Raw genomic sequence first — 19,140 nt, forward strand, 5'->3', positions numbered from 1 at the left:
TATGTAAGGTATATACAGCTTCTGTGTATATGTTTTTCTAGGTTTTTTTGCTGGATCTGTTGCAGGTCACTGCCATGCTCTGCAGGTGGGAGAGAAGACGTCAGGTGGAAAAGACAATACTGCACTGAAAATACACCGAGTTCGCTCATTCCAGTCAAACCATTCGTACTCTGGTGTACCTTATGTTACATTCCATTGCATTCCAATAGGTGGCAGTATGCGCGATAAGGTTGTTTGTTAACCATTTGCTTTGATTTCTCTCCTAAAGTTCACTCTCATTTTTGTGTCCTTATGTTCCGTTAAAGCAGAGCTGTACAGATGTGGGTAACCTGCAGATCTCTTTGTGCAGCTTCTCTTCAAAACAGGCATCCATGTTCTAACCAAACCAAGAGCGTGCAACCAACTGGCCTGGAAAGTGTCTATCAACATGAAGTCAACGCTGTCACGGAGTTTGGGCTGCACGTGGATGTCCACATAGGGGTCCATGTGCACCCGAGCAGACACAGGTGGATGAAGACATTCACGTCACGAGCACAATAGCGAAACCAAGCAGACTTTGCAATAGCAGAAACTATGAATTCTATATGACAACTACACTGTGCGACATATAATCAGGAAGTCCTTAATTGACCAAAACTCTGCTTCCATTCATATGTAACTATACACATCTTTCAGCTCTTCTTTTTAAGGTTAGAGCCCGACTAAAAACTTGTTTTTAGTCTCAGCAATCCCAACTTTGCATTTTCCAGCAGCAGTCTGCTGTTTTCAACATTTATCAGCTAAAGAGCCTGATCTTTCCCAGAGGTGTTCATGAATACCTGAGCAGGGCTAAAAGAGGACTGAATATTGGACTTACGCTCAGTCACTGGTGGCTTATAATGGGTGCTCTGCTTTGCGTGGATTTGGAATAATGCAAAACATGCTGACACCATTAGGTGATAAAATGTCAAAAGTCAAAGTTTGGTTTGGGGCCAAATCAATCAAAATCAGACACTGCTTCCAGTTTAACGTTGTTTGTCAGTGAAATTTCTGCAACAACTTGAGTGAAATGAGTTGCATTCCGTCTTTTCCTGAGACTCTTGATTGATTCATTTACACAGTTTTACAATTTTTGGTGACAGCAGTGTCAGTACTTTACTGACACTGCCTACCTACAGATACTTTATATGAAGTCTTACAAGGAGGAGTTGTTGATGGTTGAGTGGTTGCTTCAATAAAAAAGACAGTATATTTTAAGTGTCTCCTGTTTTCTTTGACCTGAACTTTAAATTACAGATGCATGCCTCTGGAAATTGAGTGAAAAATGCACTACACCATATAGAAACTGGCATCCTTAATTTAAACTATATTGCATATAGGCGTAGGGCTGTTGGTACCAGGCTCAGGCAAATACTCATTAACCTATATTGCTTAATGCCGGGCAACGTCCATGAAGTTTTCTACTTATCCAGATATGGATATGGCATAATACTCTCAAAATGATGAAACTATTCATAGTCAGTCTAACATGTACTTATATAGGCCGTTATAGTTGATGTATGTAAACTTGCCATTGTGAGAACAGAGGTTAAATAATCATCATAATCATTATAACAAGCCACAGTTTATCTGTGCACGTGCATGCACTCCAGTGCTTAACAAATATCGCTCACAGCTCTGTGCTGTCTCTGTCCTATTCAAGTACAATTTTAATTGAAATTGTCTTAAAGCAGGAGCCCTTACATCCGTCCTTTAAGTCAGACTGATGATCTATTCCTGCGCCGCTGTAATAAATCAATGCTGTAATCTTTACAGGATGATTTTCTTCATACAATAAACGGTTCTCTAGATCTCTGCATTACAGCAGCAAGTCAAATCCTCCCTGAACCGTGGTTGGGTTTGTCTCTGCTCCGTCCATTACGTAATTTGAACAGCTACTTTCCCGGGGGCTATGTTAGCATAGCAGATAATGAGAAACAATGACAGAAGACTGGTAGGGGATTAGGATTTGTGTGTGTGTATGTACATGGGAGGCAGAGAGGCAGTGTATGTCCTCACTAGAGACATCCTAAGAGTACAAGTACTGTATGTCAACGTCTGTCCTATATGCTGCCAGTCTTAATATACAAGGGGGCACTGTCACTGTGAGGACTTCCAGAAACTTTGAATACAGTAGTTCTGTGTATTTATTCGAATAATTAACCACCGCGCTGCACAATATCCAAAACACAATACACAATCCAACCAGCTACAGCCCTTGGGCCCATGTTACATTAATATCTTAAACTGTACTTGTCTCCTAAATACTTTATCACCCAGGATTACATCTGCGGACTAAGGTCAATCCCCATTTGCTCATTAGCTTGTTATGAGTTATAAATATAGTGTGGAGATCATTTTAATACGACAGTTCATTTTACAACAGGACGGACCGAAAAAGTTGGAGTGTCTTCATAAATTCTCACATTTTAATTGAGTTTAGCACCTTTCTCTTTATTTATCCCCCTCCTCGAGTGGAACTGCCTCTCTGCGATATCTCATTAGTCACCACGCCACCGTCGCGTAGCAGGGGTTTGTTGACAATCTCAGGACTAATAAAGAGGGCAGTGATCACTGCACGTCTATACTTTTGGTGAAGCCTGGCGTCATTATAATCTTTAAAGAAGATTCAATTAAGACCCTCTCATCATCTTCAAAGATTATTTTCGTCCTCCATGTATTGATGAGTATCAATAACATTAAAATAAGGTGGGTGAGGTGAAGCTTTCCTCATCATTGCCATTAATTCCTGGGCATTAAACGTTTAAACGCCGTGAAAGTGGCATTCTTAACTACAAGTCAACTTCGTCAACTTGCAGTTGTGCCAGCATCAACAACACAACACTGACGGCAGCTGTTGAATCGATTTTGACACGACTGCAGATGCTACAAGATTTTAAAGCTCTCAGGTCCGGATGAGATATTATGCAATACCACATAAGTGCTTCCACGACTCGGGTTTCCCCCTTTTATTATCAAATGGCAAGTAATAGTTTCTTGGCTTCCATCCAACATCCATTACGATGTCTCATATCTGTGTAATGTAAAATATAGGCCTAGTTTTCAATGCAATCTTGATGCATTAACAGCCGGCATCCCATCGGGTGTATCCTCTGCTGAGAGGCGGAAATAACTGGGTACTAGGATGGGGGGGCACTGGATTTTACTCCAAAGATCAATAAGCTCCTCTTGACCTTTATATGCGTCAATAATGGTATTTCGGCCTTTTGGTGCGCACATTATATTTCCCATTCTTCCTCTGACCAGTGCACGAGCAAAGGCTTGTCGAGCCACTTGCCTCGGGGTGAATGTCTAACATAACATTGGTATTCAGTGTGTAGGCCCCTCTCTGTATGTCCACCTCTGAGTTATGCAGAATGAACCCTCAGCAGCACTAGGTACATGACCTTCCCTCCAATACCAGCACCACTGCTGGCTCTCCATGTGGAAACTTGTTAGTCAGAGCTCTCTCTCTCTCTCTCTCTCTCTCTCTCTCTCTCTCTCTCTCTCTCTCTCTCTCTCTGTGTGTGTGTGTGTGTGTGTGTGTGTGTGTGTTTTCTCTCTTTCACATACACAGGAGTGGGAGATTTGACCCCATCGGTCTTATACAATCTTACTCCATCCCTTTCCACCCTCGAAGGCTCGGGACTTTGGCTCCAACACCCTGGAACAAGTGACCTTTCATAGGAATGTAATGAACACCGGCCTCCTCGTTTCCTAACTGGCTCTGGGCCTCGGTGACATGTATGTAATGCCATGATATAATGTAGTGTTCTCTACATGCTACGTGACTCAGGACAGAGCAGTGTGCTGATATCATGGGGGGAGGGGGTGGACACATAGGTCATAGTCATTATTTACTAACTTCTCACTGAGGAACAGATCTTCGGGCTAAGACCTTGCCACATGCCTGACAAACACTGTGCGTTTGGACATCAGAACTGCTTCTGGGACCAAGACCAGAGAGGACTGCGTGTCCTCTGGGCCGCTCACGCTCGAAGGCTGGCAAACGTACTTTGGTGACTCATCTGAGGTGAGGGAAAGGCCTGTGTTGTTTCTTAATGGCGTTCTGCTCTGTGACTTTGGTAACAATGATGAAGCAGATGGTTTAAGACAAACCTGTTTTTTCTCTGCCTTATTTTAATGGCTCTTCCAGAAAATAACATTTATACGCTGTTATCGAACGTCCACGTGTCTACTTGTAATGTGAGGCCTTGGACAGAGAGCGGTAATGAGTGACAGAAGAAGACGTTTTCTAATACAAACCCAAGCTTGGATGTTTGGCCCTGCCCTCATGGCTAATGGGGGGGGACAGTTGGATACATTCCTCAGTGACATCTCTCCATTATCCTCAGCCCCCAGCCTTATCTGTTCTCCAAAAGAAAGTACACAGGGCGGCTCTATCCTCGCACCAAAATAAGTGGCAGACAGAGAGCCAGATGGGGGAGAGGAAATGGAAGAAAGGAAAGTGCTTCTACACCAGCTGCTATCCTGAAAAGTGGTTACATTTGTAGGAAGGGGAGCAGATCAGAGATGCTCAAACCATTAGGCACACATGTGGCCTCTTCTTTTTCATGAGACTCCAATGGGTCAGGTGGCGACAACTTCCCCTTTCTGCGTTAGAGGGTGTTTAGTGGGCCAAAGCTTACAAAGGGATGGGACCATCAAAGAAGCTGTGCGGCGCTGGCTTTGTGTGTTCGGATGGAGATTTTCTTTTTCCTGGCCATGTGTGGGTGTGTGTGAATGTAAAACCAACCAGCCCCAATGTACTTCTGGTGAATTCACTTATCTTTCTGAAAGGAGCCGGGGAAAATAGTTAACAACGCACACTGAACTTTGCAGTATCCTGACGGCTCACATGTGTAACTGCTGCTGTACATCATATGTTTGCAACGCCATGGATACAAATCGAGCTTGTGCAGTCTTCTCTCATCCTGTTTGGGATTTCACACTCTGCTCTATACAATCTATTAAGTGCAAATAGCCCCAAAAATCAACATGCATTTGTTGATTAGCTCGACTGTGAGAAGGAACCGTGTGAGAAAAGCTCCATGTAAATTGGATGAATAAGCTCGAACACATTACGTGATTTGGATGTTGATACAAAATAACGTCTTACATAATACCTGTGTTTGATTACTAGAGATATATCCCGTGTACACACTTACAGTAAACATACTACACACCCACACACATGCACGAACACAATGCAATGCAGGTTTCGAGCTCGTGCATTGTTTACACAGGGAAGATTTGCCCTTAATTAAGGATTCAAAGCCACAGCGGAGGGGCTCTGTGGACCTGTGTTGTTTACACGAGCGCTTGTGTGCGCCCATGGTTGTGCAGATCTTCTGTGTGAATGCATGAAATAGACATGGCATCATCCATTTTTTTTTTCCTCATCTCCACTTCTCAACAGGAGCACAAAGATAACAATATGAGCAATGTGCCTTTGGGTGCTGCTGCCAAAAATACTCCAGCATGTAATCACTCCCTGATATCACAACATGACTCACATCATAGGAATAGCAAAACAAACCGCAACAGCAGGACACATCCGTGCAAAGCATGAAGACGCTGCAGATGGAAATGTGACAAGTCCAAGAGTACAAGATCAACCCCCCGTACAAAAAATATCAATAAACAATAAAACACACGGGACAGTTGACCTATTCAAATCCCTCGAGTAATACCATTAATTTCAATCTTTGCTCAACTTTGTCAAATCTATGGAACGTGTCACATGTGACCTTCCATCATGATAAAATGCAGCATTTTCTCTGCGAACCTGGGTGCAATTCTAGCATCTCATCACTAGGAGGTGCACTTGTATGAAGCAAAACTTGATCCCCACTCCTCACATCCACAGCCCTCGAGTTCTTCCACTGTCACTAAAGCATTTACAGAGCAGCTCTGACAGCACAGTGCAAAACATGTCTCCTGAAGCAACACATGTGTGCTGCATGTCATGGTGAAACGTGCCCATGTAGGTTGACACTTGGACTAATGGTCTTTGATAAGGTTCCCCTGCACCAGGCATTTAGAAGATGAGCAGATTTAACTTGAACCCCCTTAAATGGATGCTTTCAGGGAGGCTGTGTGTATCTGCTGAGCAAATTATGAAACCAAAAACCATCTTCCATCCTCCATCCGTGTCAATCGATCCCCAAAACCCCAGGAGAGGTTTTTCTGGTTCATAACATCAGCCCTCAAACAATAACACGACCGTCGCCTTTGAGCTCTCGAACACACGAGTCGATGCGAGGGATCGGAGGGAGGGGAAGACTCATTGACACACACCGGCGTTCAGAGGGGTTTCCCCCGCTGCTTCGAGAGGGTGTTTCCCCCTGGTGGGTATGTGCACAGCAGGGGTCATTAGCACAGACACTGGGGAGCCATTGTCAAAGGTGTATAGAAGGTGATAATGGGCCAACTTACCATATTTACTTCTGACACCATGTCTATACTGGCTATGTCTATATTCATCCCCACTCCAACCGGAGCACCTATGGCAGATAGAGAACAACCGTGAGCAGCAGACACACAACACAGCAGATGCAGCCTTCATGAGGAAAGTGTTAATATATAATATGTGCAAATCAGGTCACAACACTTGAGAATGGAGCTGTTGTCAGCCCGTATAACAGTTTGCAGGGTGGGTTTTTCTGATGCGTCTGAAAAGTTGTTGACATGGAATCATCCAGCACTGAGCATGTGTGCGTCGCAGTCTCCACCTGTGATGGAGCATCTGTAAAAAAACATCTATTTGTCTTAAATTCCAGCAGACGTGTAACCGGGGGTGGGGGGGTGACAGCCTCCCCCCCTTTTTTTCATACTGTCGTGATTTGTCATTCAGATAAACGAGCTGCAGTGTTTTTATCATCCGAGCATCACATCCCTCGCGTGTCCCCCCGTCCACGATGTGCGTATTTGGGGTTGTTTTTCACATATTCTGCCTCGGCTGCATCACACAGGATGTCAGACCGTGGCACCTGCACGAGCCGAGAGCACTGTCTCCTCTTCACTTCCCGAAACAGTCACTGAGTTATCCGCGATCGCCGTAGCGATTGAAAACCCCCCCGTGCTATTATACAGGCTGACAAGACGCACACTGGAGCCGAGTTGGTGATAATATGAGTTCATTTACCTCCGAAATCTGGCCTCAATCGTATGTCATAACCTTTCAACAGTCTATCCACCGTTTCTTTAACCAACGACATATTGCTAGGGTCATTAACAGCGGCGCTAGAGAGGAGACACAGAGAACAGGGATCAGATCACACATTATTCTTCCACCACAAAGTGTCCAAGTATTCTCCACGCCGTCTCCAACACTGTCACACTTAGTAAAAAACGAGTGGAGCATCCTCCGACCCTTTCACTTACCTTTGCGCGCACACCACGAACACGAAGATGGGGATCGACCACACGCAAAGACACCGCATCCTTCGTATTCTGAACACTGCCATACTTTACTTGTGTGTTGTTGTTTTTTCTTTTAGTGAAGACAGACGGCGTCCAACTTATTCTTTCCAGTGCAGTAATTCCAATGCCGGGCGCATGCGTATTCCCGACCACAACATCCAGAAGCAGCGCCGCTGCTGCTGATGGTAGTGGCAGGGGTAGTAGTCAGCCTGGGAAATTTAAAGGGGAATCAGGACTACAAGTTACTCGGGGGCTCACACGGGTGTATCCCCGGTTTCTTTACAACCAGTGTCATTGCTAGAGAAGCCGGAACTCTGATGGGGGGGAGGGAAGTCGCTGGTTTGAATCCGCAGAGATGAAGTAGAAAAATGTGGGTGTGGTTGTCAGTGTGTTACGCACGGGTCCGTCAACCAACTCAGCTAGTTGTCCCTGAGCAAGGCACTTAACCCTGCTGCTCTGGAATCTGGACTGGACATGGGCATGTGGGCATGTGGGCAGCACGAAGCAGAACAGTGATGACAACATTTAACTTTCATGCAGCTTCAGTTGCTCACCGGTCCAAACTCCTTATTTGTAATAATAAGGGTGACATGATAATGAGACAGATTATTTTCTATAATTAGGATACGGTTGCTGTTTATTGCAAAATGAAAGAATAGGATATTGATCAATCAATATCCTGTGCTTTTATTTTGTTATTGTATTTTGATCAACGACAACAGACTCTTGGTGCATTGGCGTGAACTTATATACCGAAGGGAGATCAAACTGTAGTTAGGGTGAGTCAGGAGGGAACAGTTACACATGCTCACTCCCTTTCCAATAAATAAATAAATACTTAGAGAACGAAAGAAAGAAAGAAAGAAAGAAAGAAAGAAAGAAAGAAAGAAAGAAACTCAGTACCAAGTGTTCAGTCAGTGACTCTGTCCATGGTGCTGAATTCACTCACTTCCTGTGGCTTTCTGTGCTTCTGCTAACGCGTCATTGCACCAACAGTTGTACTCATTGATCTCCACGCACTCGGCCCTCGGACTACAGCGAGGAGCGTGGATTAAGAGCCCGAGAGGCGCGGTGCTGCCAGTGCCTCGGGGCTGGAAGCGGTATACATGCATTGAGCAGAGCGGTATGTAGCCATGAGCCTGTACACTCAGCGCATCACTCACACACGCGTGCACGCTCGTGGCTCCACGCACTCTGAAGCAGGATGTGCGCTTATACTGCGTAAACTCGGACGCGGCTGATCGTGGATGTGGTGGGATCAGAGGCGGATGTTGGAGAAGTGAGCCCCGTGTAGGAGCAGCTCTGTATCTGAGAGAGAGGGAGGAGGAGAACGGGAGGGATGCTGAGCTAAATGTGGGCAACTGTAAAAGCAAACAAAAAAACGATTAGACATATTTTATTGATTTTTTTGACAGTAAAAATTGAGATGTATTCTATTATTAAAACATTACATACCGCGTTTGACCTGATGGGGGCGCTGTGATTAAGATTCCCGAACACAAATTGGTAATTTATCAGCAGGGGGTTGATATGAAATTACTGAGAGTCAATGATTGGTTTAGGTGCTGAATATTTCTGGATTTTAATTTACTTTATCACCCACGCAACTGTCAAAAACCAATTAAAAGTTACTGAAATACATTTTCTCGCGTATTAATACCTAGAATTTGTTTTTCTCAGTTTGTTTTCTCTGATAAATGAAATGGTTTTATAAATTTAAATCGTGGCACCTGCACAGATTGTTTGGCCCCAACAAAACACAGAGGACTCACATATTAAAACGGGTCATGACATAAACCCTTTAGTATAGTGGACAGTTGACATTTAAACCTGATCTCACACATTTATTTACCTCCACCAAAGAGATTATGTTTTCATCAGTATGTTTAGTTTGTTTGTTTACTCTTTTGTTATTTAGCATTATTACATAATAACTCCTCAACCGATTTCTATGAAACCTGGGGGTCAGGGAAGAACCCGTGAAAATTTGGGGCAGATCTAGGGTTTCTTATTTTATTTTCTTAAACATTGCGAGATACGGTGTTTTCCACATTTTCATTGATTTTTCAGAGAATAATTCATGCATCTTGAGGGAACACATTTGGTATGTTTAGGGGATTGATAATGTGATGATATGAGTGAGTGCAGTTTGGTGCAGATCCCTATGAAAATCTGGATCTAGTAAATTTAAATGTGGTTTCATAAGGGACTGTGGGGCCTTGGCGGAGGTTTGGGATCTACTGAGCCAATGTAGCAAAGATTTAGATTGAATTACTTGAGAGGTAAACTACATTTTTATTGTGTTTGCAGCGCTTTTTCCCTTCCATTGAATTTATATGTAATACCTAAATTATTTATCAGGCATTTGTTGAAATTAGTTAACATCCTGTATACAATTTGAATGAAACCTATAAGATAAGAGCACAGATTTAATTTAATTCAATATAGCGTGCACTCAGATGAACAGGATGTGTGTTGAGTACTTGTTGTGATACCTGGTCACCTACTGTTGTGCAACACCGAGAACTCTGGTGGGTTCCTGAGCCCGCGCCTGCTCCGGGGCACGCACTGGGATCAGCAACCGTGCATAGCATTCGTGACATTTGCTATATCTATTCCTAATGGGCCTGCCAGCTTATCTTATATCAATTATGTAATCAACCCCCCCAAAAAGGGGAGGGGGGGGGGGGTGGGGGTGCTGCCATGAGAATCATACTCACGATAGCTGCTCTGCATGCGGCGCAGATTTTTAGTGACTGACTTGAAAAGCCAATCTATTTAAGTAACACACAGGTTTAGTCGTGTGGCACATGAAGGACGCCGTCACAATAAATCAGTGTTTTTTAAAAACCATGGCTTTGTTGTGGATTTTTAATATCTTACTCCATCAGAGTGCAAACAGATGGTGGAGCCACACCAATGCTTCGCCAATCGCAACACAGCGACTCGAGAGCATTGTAACCCTTCAATGTCAGTGGGTGGATGTTGACATCCTTCTGAAACTGGCACTGAGTCAAGCAAACAAATATTTTGACCTGCCCTGCTGTTCTTAATGCTTGATTTACTGCATTGTTTAACATTCCCAAAAGGGCTCTGGCAGCTTTCCTCTTCCCTCTCCACAATCCGCCCTATGTCTTTCTGCATCTTTGCACTAAGAGGAACATAATAACTGCCTCTCTGAGTCTCTCTGTAAATGCATTTTGGCCGGTGCAATATTCAGGTTGCTCTGTGCTTATGAATATAACAGGATGTCCACTAAGTCTGTTTGGAAGAAGAAAAAAAATTGCATTTGTGTCATTTCATGTCAGTAAACAGGGGTTTGTTTGCTGGCATCTTGGCCAGATGAAAGTTAATGGAAAATGTGCATGTGTGGGGAGCAGGCTCGCGATCGCTCTATTCGTGTGTGTGTGTGTGTGTGTGTGTGTGTGTGTGTGTGTGTGTGTGTGTGTGTGTGTGTGTGTGTGTGTGTGTGTGTGTGTGTGTGTGGGTGCGTGTGTCAGTGTTCCTGAGTACACAGATAAAACATCTCAGTCCATTGTCTGCGATGACATCGACATTTGTTTTTGCAATACACGATATGAAGAAACACAGAAACGCTGGCATTCACTGTCACACAACGAGTCGGATTCGATGTGATGGGGGTGCCTATCCATGTAAAGTGGTTTGTGTATAATTCTCCCTGTACCAATTACATGTCTCATTTAAGAATTGTTTGTCCTCAATTAAATCTCATGAAGCTGCTGTTATACTAATAAAGCCAACGCAATCAGCTCCTAGTTATTCACACATTTCAGGCATGTCCAGAGGGATGTAAGGGAAGAGGGCGGATTACTAAGCAGTGCTTAATAAACCTCTACAGCTTGTGGTCTTACTGTGGAGTTTGCACCTGGTCTGGTCTCAGCAGGTAACGCCTCCCATGGATCGACTGTCTGATATCCATCCAGCCCTGTGGAGACGCAGCGGCAGTGTGCCAAAGCTCATGGCCAAAATAGAGTGGCATCATTTCATGCTCGTACTGTCATGAATGTGACTTTGAAATGGCCCCAGGGAGTTCTATCTATCTATCTATCTATCTATCTATCTATCTATCTATCTATCTATCCATCCATCCATCCATCCATCTATCTATCTATCTATCTATCTATCTATCTATCTATCTATCTATCTATCTATCTATCTATCTATCTATCTATCTATCTATCTATCTATCTATCTATCTATCTATCCATCCATCCATCCATCCATCTATCTATCTATCTGCATATATATACAGCTACCTTTCCATCCATCCATCAAATTTGTTGATTTCGTACTCAAATCACTGTCAAATCAAAAATAACTAACAAATGCTTAAATCTACTGAATACATTTTTTACAGCACTCTAAATTTTGCTTTTTTTTATAAAAAGATTAATGGTTCAGTAATTTCAAAGTCCTGCAATAAATCGAAATGTCCCCTAAAAATAGACAAGAATGTAAATGTGTCTCGGTCCCTTCCTGCAGCCGTAAATGAAGCTTTGAAAGTTGATGCAAACGGTTCCTAAAGGTGCTGACGTTCAAACTGTCTATTTGCACCCGCTCTGATGCAATCGGAGCACAACACCGTTACTGCAGGATACTGTATATTTCTGTCAGATCGCTGAGAAAAAGACGAGCAACAGCAGAAGATGGGCTGGCTTGTCAGTGGTTCATCATAAAGCAAGATAATGACACAAAGCAATACGAGAAAAGAACCAGCCTGTGGCTTCAAATGATGGAAGAAACAGCACAATATCCAAACCTTAACCCCCTGCAGCCGGTTTGGGATGAACTGGGCAGATGGTAAAAGTAAAACATCCTGTGAGTGCAAGGATTGTATTTAATTGCTCTGTGTCTCAATTTCAGAAACATCCCACTCAATACATATCACTAAAACTGAGGTGTTCAAAAACTTCTGACTGGCCATTTACATAACATTTATGGTATAATCAAACACAATTTGTCAGCTAGAAATAAAAAAGAAATAAATGCCCTCTGTCTTTCCCTGTAATTAAAACGCCTCTCTGTATTTCTCTTTTATGTGTACTGCAATTACAGCACTGACATCGCTGATTAGAGCTCCTTAACTTAACAGGAGGGCTCTGTTAAAGGTCTGGGAAAGGCACATTAGAATTGTGGCCTTTCTAATTATTGACAAGGAGAATATTTATGTCAATGAGAATTCAAGAACCCCAACACTGATGACCAGGAAAGTGTATTTATAGTTGATGAGGTAAACGATTGATATAATTAATATATTTATTTATTTATTTATTACTGGGGAAGGAAATACTTGTACTAAATACTTAGAGTTGTGAAGTAGTGAAGGATGGATTTTTGTCTCAATACAACAACATAAAAATGCTCCATTGTAAAGAACTGTCCTTTGGTTAAATCTGAGGAAATTAAATATTTAAGTGAGAAACATTCAAAGATAAAACTACACAATGTAAAACAGCATTTAGAATTTGATTAAAATGTTGCTATACTTGACATGTGCCCAAAGATCAGCGAATATATCCAGATCTGTTAGAAATTTATTTTTCATGCAGAATCCTCAACATAAAAGATGAAATTAATAAAACATATGTTTAGCACCTTCAGGTCAGTGCTCAGGTCAGTAAGTGTAGCCTAGATAGTTCAATTCCGCTGGTTAATATATAATCTCTCATTCGTCTTTTCAAAAACAAGCAGAGTTTCCCGATTCCTCCATATTTCTTTTTTATTAGTGACAAATCGTTTATCAATCATCCAATCCAGACACCACCATTATACTTTTTTCTTCCTGCGAAGAGGCCTTGATGGTCCGACACTTTCCACCAATTTCCGTTCTTGAATTTCTCCCCATCCCTCATAGATCACTATGTTATCTACCAGTGTGGCAATCCATCTGTCACTGCTCACTTACTCAAGGCAGAACAACCTTTCATCAGTTTGAAATTCGTTGGCCCTGGATAGGACACAAGTCCTGGCACCACCAGAGGGCTGCTGCCGGCCATGGATCTCCACCTGTCCCATTAAAAGCATCACGTCGGTGGTGGTGGTGACCTCTGAGGTGTAAGCTGGACAAGCACAAGTCCATCAACCAACCTCTATGCCTCATTACTCTCCCTCTACCAGCGGAGGCGCCACCTGCTATCTTCAAAGTCGCGGTGTCCTTCTCGGCCCGTAGCTGCAGATAGTTGGTCGGTTCCTCGCCCACGTCCACACGCTCTCGCCCCTCATCTCTCTCGCTCTCCGTCGTTCGATGTAACCCCTGACAGACGTTGATCATCACTGCCAGAGCTGCTGACAGGGGGCCGGGGTGAGTGTCAGCTTTAGCCCCAGTTGGAACGGGTGGAACGAAGGAGGGAAGGATAGGAGGATTATTTGAGGGCCTCCGCCAGAAGCCCCTCTTTTGGTGTCTTGGCGTCAGAAGTGATGATTTAGTCGGTGACACAGGATGATGACACAGCAGTTGGCCTCTGGTGTTGCCATTCCACTGTGCCACCTGCGGATTACAAAGATCAAGAGCGGCTGTAACACAGCGAGACCTGCACTCAAAGAGTCACTTTGGTTTCAGCATGGGATGTCAGCAATTCAGATAAAGAGGCCTTACTCTCATACAATAGATCCTGTGATGGCCATTAAAAACTAAGACCTACTCTCAAACTTTTCACTTTTTACTCGACATTTAGTTCAAAACTCTTTTCTCAATGTTTGTTGTTCTATTTAAGCCCAACCAGCAGAACTGTGGTGCAATATGACAAATATAACAAATTAATTTTTTAACTAGAAGTTAAGGGGGGTGTACTGTAACCTTGACAACCCGCTGGTTAGACCAGGTCAAGCTTAATCGGATCAAGTCAGTTTGAAGACAGTCAGCCAAGTTCCACCCCACACCTGCTGACTTTGACTTGATATTGATGGTTTTTTCCCATAGCTACAAGAAGTTAGCATAGAGACTAAATACTAACTCTCTATTACTACATGTGTAGAAGAAGAAATATGACAGTATAGCACAGTAATGTTTGAAAGAGTGTCCACGAATTTAGCATCTGTATTATATAAGACATAAGCACTGAAAGAAAAAGCATTTAACTGAGGAGTGGTCTCTTAGGATAAATGTACGTTCTGGCAGTTTACTGTTTGATAGGTGTGTATATAATATATTTAGGAAACACATTTTTTACATAAACACATTCTAGTTGTGTTGCAACTAGTACAAACAGACTTAAATGAATGGGATGCATGTGCAGTATTTAAATATTGGAGCACAAGTCACAAATAAACATACACATTCTATATACGTATATATTTTAAAATATCCGTAGCCCCCGCACCAAATTCCAGTAAATATATTAACTGTTAAAGGCAGAGTCCTTATCGTAGAGTTGTTATCATTGTTCATTTCAGCTTGTGTTGTGTCTTGTTTGTATTTCACTGCGGGCTGTTGGCAGTTTTTTCGGCTGCTTAACTTTCCCTGCTGTTTTTGTCGGCAGTATTCTATGTGAGCTGAGGCAGTAACCAAAATAAAATTGCAGCACAAATTGATTCGCTACTAACATGTTTGTTTTCATCTGCTCCCATTATGTGCGTAGGGGATTTGTGTTAGTTCACATACAGTATACCCTACACATGCAAATTAATAAATAAACTAAAGAGGGTTTCAGTGGTCTGTGTTGACTGTTTGGTGTAATTTGGATAAAAGATAAATGGAAAGCATTTATTTATTGCTTATGTTGTCTTAATGACGACTATAATCTCACTGCTGTACTCACAATCACCCGTTCGCACACACATTCATACACTGCCATGCCTGTTCCATCAGTAAGTGAACAGGATGTGATAGAGTGCTCTATCTCAGTGCTCGGTATATATATATATATATATATATATATATATATATATATATATATATATATATAGAGAGAGAGAGAGAGAGAGAGAGAGAGAGAAAGCACTCATTGTCTCAGTGTCTTGCCTGAGGACCCTTCAACATGTAGAAGTTGGGGATCCAACCACCGACCTACTGATTAGTGGACAACCCGCTCTACCCCATTTACTGTTCAAACATAGCCCTTGAGGCAATAAAGTTGTTTGTTTCTTTTTGATTGACTTCCTGTTTTTTTTTCTCTCTGCAGGCGGTTGGCAGTTGTTCAGCACAGTTCATTGCGAAGCTTTTGGCTGCAGTCAGGCGAGAGGTCAGCCGAGGCAGCGAGCACAACTCTTTTCTCATAATCAACATTTATTTTACCTTACTATGATATGGTTTGGTATCCATGGAAACTGCAGAGGAATCTCGTTTTTTTTTTCTTTTTTCCCTGACATCGAATCCACTAGAGGTGGTGCAGCACATCATGTCTGAGGAGGAGAGATTTTAAAGTACGGCTGTGTGGTTACAGTGTTTTGCATGTGTGGATGTGGGGGATTGAGAGGGAGGGAGAAAGACTTTCAAATCACAAACTTTACAAAAGTTTTTAAATCGCTAAGTTCGATGTGGGTCTCAAGTAATCAGGTTACTGACACAGACACATTTACAAGTGCACGCTTTACGTTCATCCAATCACTAACGGATGCATATAAACAACCCCAACCTCCAACAAGCATATTTTCTAACATATACACCCTCTACCGCTACTAAAATAGAATCCCTACATTTCATGACCCACACATACCAGCTAACCTGAATTTACACTATACCCCCAAACTTAATCCTTACTTTACCCCAAACCCACCATGTGACTGGGATAAAGTCACTTGTCGAAGCGCTGACCAGAAACTCCTCACCTTTCTATTCCTGTAAAGACAGTTCTGAATAGTGCAGAAATACACACACACACACACACACACAGAGAAGCTCGGTTTCTCCTACTGTAACTGGTTACCATAGATACCACATGGTGAGGCTCATGAAGTACAGTGGGTCTATCTCACGTGGGAGATATTGTGTATTTATAGAAGCACTGTGGTGTGGCCAGAAATGAGTTTAGACAATGCTTATTTTTTTTGTGGTGTTAATAATAAGCGATGAAGTGCCGCAGTGGGTAAGAGGTACTAGTACGAGTATTTTAACTTTGACTCGTGTGCAGTACTTCAGTGGTGGAGGGGGTTGCACAATAAAACATTCTGCTTCTGCACCTAATTCTTCTTCTCCCATCAGGCTCAATGTGTCAGTGACAGTCCAGTGTTTCCCAAAGAAAAACGTGAATTACTACCACAGATCAACAATACCCCACACACACACACGCACGCACGCACGCACGCACACACACACACACACACACACACACACACACACACACACACACACACACACACACACACACACACACACACACACACACACTGATTTTGCCGTCTGACAGCTCCTCTCCCCTCGAAAGGTCAGCGAGTTTTGGAAAGTTTCTTACGGCAAATGTGCAAGCTCCGCAACCAGCCGCCTACGAGGCTGCAATATGTGTTGCGTGGAATCAAACCCAGAGTTACATATCATGAAATGTTTAATTAAATCCCCATTTTGTTGAATAAGGAACTAATTAACAAACTCCTTCTGAAGTCTTTCCTCCCCCCCTCCGTCAAAGGACATTGTATTTCGAAGTATGTTCCCTTATCTTCCCAAAGTAATTGTGCTTCCTGAATTGACGTAATTGAATTGCTACCCATCCTGGAATACGAGGTGTATTGTTCTCACGGAGCGAAGCATACCTAATTGTGATCCATCACAATCACCACGCCTTTTCATCTCTTTTCAGACCTTAAGCCTAATGAATGGCTCAGCGATTATATTTTGTGGAAATATTGTCTATTAGATATAATGGCCCCCCATAATTTAACATTGTTCACTTGACATGGGCTTTAAAAACCTAATGACCAATTACAGAGCAGGTATGAGCTGGGTAGAGAATGAGATGTTGGAACATGTTGGCTGTGGCAGGAAAATCATTAAGGGGGTTGAAACGAGTCACCTGAGCCGGGCGTCATCTCCACTGACTTTCAGGTTGCAGGATTAATATCTCTCTCATATAATCATTGGCATTTACATAGCTCCGGCTTGAGCCAGTGCAGCCATCTGCTTCTGGGCTCTGTGCTGTACTTATTGGCTGGGAGACCGAGGAGCTGGCTTCCTTCAAGGCTCGGTGTACAGGAAAGACAGTGATCCAGTCAGGAAGACGGGCATTACATTTTAATAGCTGTCTATAAGTCAGTCAGTCAGTCAGTCATCCAGCCATTCAGGGGATTTTTATCAACTGGCCATTTAGCCAGCCTGTCAGACAATTAATCAGCCTGCAAACCTGTACATGGAGGACAATACTCAACTAAACTGACACTGGGTAAACAGACAGACGTGTGCACAGGAAGATGTATTCAAGTGCATACTAATAAGTCATGTTTAATTTAAAGAAAAGTAGAGGATAATGTTGCTTCATTAAATGTTGTACGGACTCTTGTGGGTGATCTGCCTAAATAGCAGAGTGCCTTTATTCTCAAAGACTCCAGCTATAGAGGTGGATTAATGACTCCTGTTTGTGCCATGTGACTCTGTGGACGTGTGTGTGTGCCTCTACTCGCATGTGTGTGTGTGTGTGTGTGTGTGTGTGTGTGTGTGTGTGTGCCATTGCATAGCATGCTAAGCACATTTGTACCAGTGATGAACGGAATAGGTTCATTCCTGTCGTGGCTCATCCTCGGCCAGTGGCCTGCTAAGTGAATCGGGTCAGGGGCCTTTCATGGTCAGTGCACCGTGGTCGGTCAGATGAGTTGACCTCGCGGTTGACGAGATCAAGTTGATCACAGCATTAAGGTCAAATATCAGATGATGTAATGTGAAAATATTTTTTCACAGGAACATGTTTACAACACGATGATACTTTTTTTTGCAACTGCTACTACTGTGTCTACCACTTCCACTATTCTCACGACACTGCTATTAAGATAATGTTACACCTGCCACTTGTACTCCTACTACCGCTACTGCCTCCACTACCCGGACGGCGAGCTGAGAATACAGAGGAAGAAGACAAATATCAAACGGTCTTTGGGTCCAATCCCCAACACACCCAGCAAGGATTCATGTAACTTTTTAGTCCCTGAACAACAGGCCACAGCGTCCAGCTCCTCTGTAGTGTTGCACCATAACATCCGATTCCACTGACTTCTCAGAGGAATACATATGTTCTTCTGCTTGTGTCGAACACGAGAAAAACACAGATTCCGGTTACCTTATGTAAACTTTGGCGAATCTGCTGTGTTGGCTGTGATTTTAGAGATAAATCTGCCACGCGACAGCGAAAAAACCAACGAGAATCGCAATGAAGTTAAAGCGATCCGTGATTTGACTCGTGGTTTTGAGATCATTATATAACTTGTGTTTTGAGTAGAAAACAGAGTTTATGGGTTGTATTGCGTAATCAGTCTTCACATTTTAATGCTGTCAGAAGAATATCCTATATTCTTTCCCTCGCATGAATTATTGATAACGTGACTATGATACCACTTATAATGAAAAAGTAATGCTGTGCTGGAATAAAGTTCATTGATCAATGGAGACATAACAAAGAGACAACGCCCACTGAAGTTGGAACGCCAGAAAACACTGGATCCATGATTCTTCTTCCCTATTACATTAATAGTTAGTTTTTTATTTATTTTTCTAGCTTAAAGGTCAAGCTGGGGTACGGTGCGTTGTCCTTAGCACAA

General features: G+C 42.8%; 1 protein-coding gene across 1 annotated transcript in view; it reads right to left on the reverse strand.

Moving 5' to 3' along the window:
• The window catches only part of LOC117773846 (gamma-aminobutyric acid receptor subunit beta-2), a 55,938-nt gene extending 48,224 nt beyond the window's left edge, over nucleotides 1-7,714 (reverse strand). The window contains exons 1-3 of the mRNA XM_034605601.1: nucleotides 7,405-7,714; nucleotides 7,166-7,263; nucleotides 6,457-6,524 (exon numbers count right to left, since the gene is read on the reverse strand). Of these exons, the coding sequence (XP_034461492.1) occupies nucleotides 6,457-6,524; nucleotides 7,166-7,263; nucleotides 7,405-7,487 (249 nt within the window). The 5' untranslated portion in view covers nucleotides 7,488-7,714. The remainder of the gene's footprint in view (nucleotides 1-6,456; nucleotides 6,525-7,165; nucleotides 7,264-7,404) is intronic.
• Between the last annotated feature and the right edge of the window lie 11,426 nt (nucleotides 7,715-19,140).

This window comes from Hippoglossus hippoglossus, chromosome 14, assembly GCF_009819705.1.
Source record: "Hippoglossus hippoglossus isolate fHipHip1 chromosome 14, fHipHip1.pri, whole genome shotgun sequence".
Taxonomy (NCBI): Eukaryota; Metazoa; Chordata; class Actinopteri; order Pleuronectiformes; family Pleuronectidae; genus Hippoglossus; species Hippoglossus hippoglossus.